This window comes from Fukomys damarensis, unplaced genomic scaffold (genome assembly GCF_012274545.1).
Source record: "Fukomys damarensis isolate Sample0158 unplaced genomic scaffold, DMR_v1.0_HiC HiC_scaffold_17, whole genome shotgun sequence".
NCBI classification, from domain to species: Eukaryota; Metazoa; Chordata; class Mammalia; order Rodentia; family Bathyergidae; genus Fukomys; species Fukomys damarensis.
The window spans coordinates 81618696-81623380 of NW_022900929.1; the positions used below are offsets into that span (position 1 = coordinate 81618696).

Here is a 4685-nt window from a genome sequence, read left to right on the forward strand (position 1 = left end):
CGTCGCCCTGCGCCTGGCCAACTGCTGCCTGGTGCGCACCAGCTTCGTGCCCGACGAGCACTGGCAGAGCCTGGAGGTCGCGCACCGCCTGGCCTTCGGATATCCTTTGGGGCGGGCGGGGGGCGCCTCCTACCCCGGGGTGTGCGCGTGTGTGTATATGTGTGTGCGCGCGCGGAAGTGTGCGCCGGCCGCGGTGCAGCCCTTAACGTGCTAATTATGGGCACCTGACCTGGGAGTGGACGGCAGGACTGAGGGGTTACACGTACCCCTTGATCTTTGCAAGCATTTACAAGACTCTGCACCTGCTGGGGAGGGACAGCGTCCAGCTGCTGGTGAGTGCGGGTGCGGCGGGCCGAGTGGGGGGGCCCGCATTTGGACCTAGGGGGACACCGCCCTCGAGAAACCACCGCGAGAGCAGCGTGCGCGCTTGCTTTCTCACTTGTGCGTGGAAGGCCGTGTTATACGAATTTACCAAGACTGGAAACACACAAACCTACCCAGAACTTAGTGTTGAAATTAAACCTTAGAAAAATGTGACAAACACGTGGCACCAGAAGCGATCGTGGTGCTGTGTAGCGGCCGGACCTGAGCAGTGGGTGGGGTTGTGCACATTCTGAAGTGGGACAGGACACAGGGACCTGGCAGCACAAAGGCGTCTCTAGGCTGCAGACCGTGGGCGCCTCCATCGAGCTGGGCTTGGAAGCAGGGTTCCAGCTTTCAGGCAGGCACGGCCCACGCTCTGGGCGCAGAGATCCCAGAAGGAGGCCAGAGCCTTAAGAACTGGGATTTTCTTGCCCCTCCACAGCGAGAATCAGACCCGGGAACCTACAGCCGGAGGGGGAGGGATGCAGAGGGAGCAAGGTTCTCTCACCTACACAGATGGCCCTGGGAAGTAGTGAGCTCGTTCCTCAGAGCTGACCTCTGCTGCTGGATGTGCAGTGCCTCAAACCACAGACAAGTCAGTACACGTAACGTCAGCTAGGTCGTCTCCCATCCCAGAAATGGGTCCGATTGCGAAGGACACATAGCACCAGACCTAGCCACTGCCTTAGACTCTCAGCCCAGCTAACAGGCCTCTCTGTGATTGAACTGGGACCTTCCCCCAGAAATTCATTAGGAGGGCATAAGTTAATTTGATTATTTCAAAGTAGGTTAACTTTGAAGCTAGAAGGGCTCAAAAAAGTGAACAGGCTAAGATCACAGTATTAAAAGTAGAGCTAGAGTTAACTCCCTAGGTCTTCTTACTCACAGCCTCATGTTCTGTCCTCATAGCTGTTGGGGGGTATTTTTATCTCATCTCATTTCCCCCCTCCCCTATGTAAAAAAGCTTTGTTTCCATTTTGTTTTTTGAGACAGGGTCCCACTATGTACTTCAGGCTGGCCCTGAGCTCACTGTGTAGCCCCAGCTGGCCTCAAACTCACAGTGATCCTCCTGCCTCAGCCTTCCGAGTGCTGGGAGTACAGGCGTGTGCCATCACACCAAGCTTCCTATAGCTTTTTTTTAAAACTTCATGAGAATCCAGGCATGGTAGCGCTTGTGTGTAATCCCAGTAATCAGGAGGCTGAGGCAAGAGAATTGCAAATTTGAGCCTAGCCAGGGTAACAGTGACTACATAGCCAGGCTGTTTTAAAAAGCAGAAACAAAACACACACGCACACGCACACACACATTTGCTGTCTGTATACATACATGTATGGCATGAGATGTGTGTAGAGGCTGAGAGGGCCTTGCGCTGTGCTGTCCTGTGTGGCAGTGACCTACGTGTGGCTGCTGGATACGTGAAATGAGGCCCATGTCAAACGGCAAGTACCAAAAAGTAACATGTCCCTGTTTTTATAGCGATTCAAATGCTGACGTTTTAGGACCAGATTTGCAGTTATTAAGCCATACGAATTCTTTTGGCTGCTCTAAACTTTGAAATCAACACGTGGCTCTCGTCACTGTTGTCAGCCAGCGGGGCCCAGGATACCCGTGCCAGGAGGCTGGGCTGGCAGGGCCACGGAGGCACCTCTGCGGGTAAGCCCAGGCGGAGGAGCCCTGTGCTCCTCCTCTCGCCCACCTGCATGGCCGTTTCCTGTCCTGAAGCTCCATACGGTTTTATTTATTTTTGGTCAGTTTCTTCCTGCAACCTAAAAGGCCACGCTGAAAAGTGCAGAGATTGCTAATGAGCAGGAATTCAGAACATTGCAGGTGTTTCTGTTTGGTTAGAGACCTGTTTTCCTGTTGAAGACCTGTGTGTAACAACTGCTAGTTAGCTTCCCTTACTGGAGACAGGTAAAGGAATGAAAGGCTGCAATTTTCTGCGCGGGGAGCCGACCACGGCCAGTGCAGACTGAAGGAGGGAATGATGGGGTCCCAGGACCTGAACCCCAGGCCCTGCCTCCAGCCCCACACCTCAGGTCCCCAGCAGGCGGCCGGGGCCGGTCCCGACCCGAGTAGTAGGAGGACCCTGCGGCAGCGTTTTCCTGCCCAGCCTGGCCCTCCACAGTCACCTCCACAGAGAGGTCCTCGAGGCACTACTGCAAGTGGCACAGACGCACCTGGAGCTCGTGCAGACGCTCAGGGTGAGGCCGGCAGCCAAGCTGGAGGTGCAGCTGAGGCAACAGGGACCCTGCCACCTGTGTCTGGAGACGTGGCCTGGAAAGCTCTGCCCCAGGAGTTTCAACAGCCGGAGTGGAACAGTGTTCAGTGTAAAGTTAGTCACAAAAGACGGAGTCACATGGAAATTCTTAGCAGCAGCGTGAGCAAGCCAGAGTTAATTGTGCTGCACCAGCAGTAACTATGGTACATCTTTCAGCTCTGAGATGCTCGTGTAAATTGGTTGTTTAGTAAATTTGTTCTTTAGTTTGTTTGGTTTTTTTTGCTCTTTTATCTTGGGCTGTGGATGGAACCCAGCATCTCACACATGCAAGGCACGTGCCCTACCTCTGAGCCGTTCTGCACATGTACTCTTTAGTGTGGTCTGAAAACCAGGACTTACCATACTTGTGGGCTTTCGAAAGTGCTTGTTTCACAGTCGCTGTGGCAGGACGGGGACATAACACAGCTGAGGTGACACAGGCATGGCTTGGCCTCCCAGACAGGCCGAGGTGTCAGGCCTCTGAGCTTGGCCTCTCTGCAGCCTTGGGGAAGTGCCTTCCGCTCCCTCTGCCGCAGCCTCCCCATCCACACAGCAGTGTGAACCAACCTCCTCCAGAGTATGAGGACTGAGGGGGCCAAAGAGTATAAGGCCCTCAGCATGGCACTCAGCACACACTGCTGGAAGTGTCTGATTTTAAAAGATCAGTGGTATGCGCTGATAAAATAAGTATACTTTTTATTTTTGGAGGTACAGAGGGTTAAACCCACGACCTTCATGCGTGCTGGGCAAGTACTATTCCACTGAGCTGCATCACCAGCCCTATTTTATTTTGAGTCAGACTTGCTGAGTGGCCTGGGATGGATGGAGCTTGCTGCCCTCCTGCCTGAGCCCCTTGAGTAGCGGAAGTTACAGGTGTGTACTACCATGCCTCACTTCAAAACTAAATATACTTCTGGGCTGGGATTTAGCTCAGTGGTTGCACTGTCTGCCTCATAAGCACAAGGTCCCAAGTTCGATCCCTGGTACCAAAAATAAATATACTTATAAAATAGAATCTTAACACAATAAAATGGCTTGTTGGATATTTAAAATACAGTATTGCAGGCATAGTGCCCCACACCTATAATACTGCACTGTGAGAGGCGGAGGCAAGAGAATCCCACGTTTTGAGCCCTGCCTGGCCAGTCTACTGACTGTGAGAACCTGTCTCAAAATAAAAAATAGAAAAATGTCTGGGAATGTAGCGCAGTGCAAGGACCCTGGGTTCAATCCCCAGCACTGCAGGAAGAAAAAGTGTTGATGAATAAGTGTGTGCTGTATGTGTGTGTATATGTGTGCACTCATGTGCATTATATGTGTGTGTGACAACAGTAAAAGCACCTTTGGTGTGTCCAGGAGAAATGAGTGTCACTTTGTAGAGAGGCGTTTATCTTTGCAGAACAGAATAACAGGCTGTGTCTCCTTTTGTGCCAGGAATGGCTCTGGACCGATGGTTGGATCAGTTGGTGACCTTGACATGTCGGCGCAAACCTAGAGTCATTTCACTCCTTCTTCCTGTCACTGGTGCAGGTCTGGACACCCAGACTGGCCCAGGCTCTGCTGTCGGCTGTGGCGGACGTGAAGCTTTACTCGCTGACCAAGCGGTTGGAGACCCAGGAGGTGGCCAGATGGGTGGTGAGTCCGGGGCACCCCGCAGCTCTTGCCAGGATTTCCTCCCTCTGGGCCACAGCGCCTCCCAGCGCTCCTTTCGGGGACCTGGTGGGGCTTGGTGCTGGTAGCGTACAGAGTGGGCAGCTGGGTCCCATGGAAGCTGGGCTGAGGATGGGGCCTGGGAGCCCTGGCCTGTGTGGTCAGTTCCAGCCGCTGCCCAGCACGCGGCAGGGCATTCCGAGTCCTGCCCACTTCCTGGCACCTCCTCCTTCAGCCTCGGGGTGCAGCGAGAGTGAGGTCCTCTTGCCTGGCCAGAAGGTCCCAGCAAACAGGAGGCATAGGAAGAGGCTGGCTTTGTCCTCTGCCCTATCTCTAGGAGGGGACACAGGGTCCCAAAATCTCCTATTCAGATCCTGAGCATGGAACTGTTGTTAGTGCACACAGCTCTTTCCC

The 4685-nt window shown here is 53.7% G+C and overlaps 1 protein-coding gene across 1 annotated transcript in view; it reads left to right on the forward strand.

The window, feature by feature from the left end:
• Nucleotide 1: 1 nt before the first annotated feature.
• Pigb (phosphatidylinositol glycan anchor biosynthesis class B) overlaps nucleotides 2–4685 on the forward strand; it is a gene marked incomplete at its 5' end in the record, with an annotated part of 18792 nt that continues 14108 nt past the window's right edge. Inside the window, 3 exons of the mRNA XM_010609091.1 lie at nucleotides 2–99; nucleotides 215–332; nucleotides 4152–4256. Coding sequence (XP_010607393.1) covers nucleotides 2–99; nucleotides 215–332; nucleotides 4152–4256 — 321 coding nt within the window. The remainder of the gene's footprint in view (nucleotides 100–214; nucleotides 333–4151; nucleotides 4257–4685) is intronic.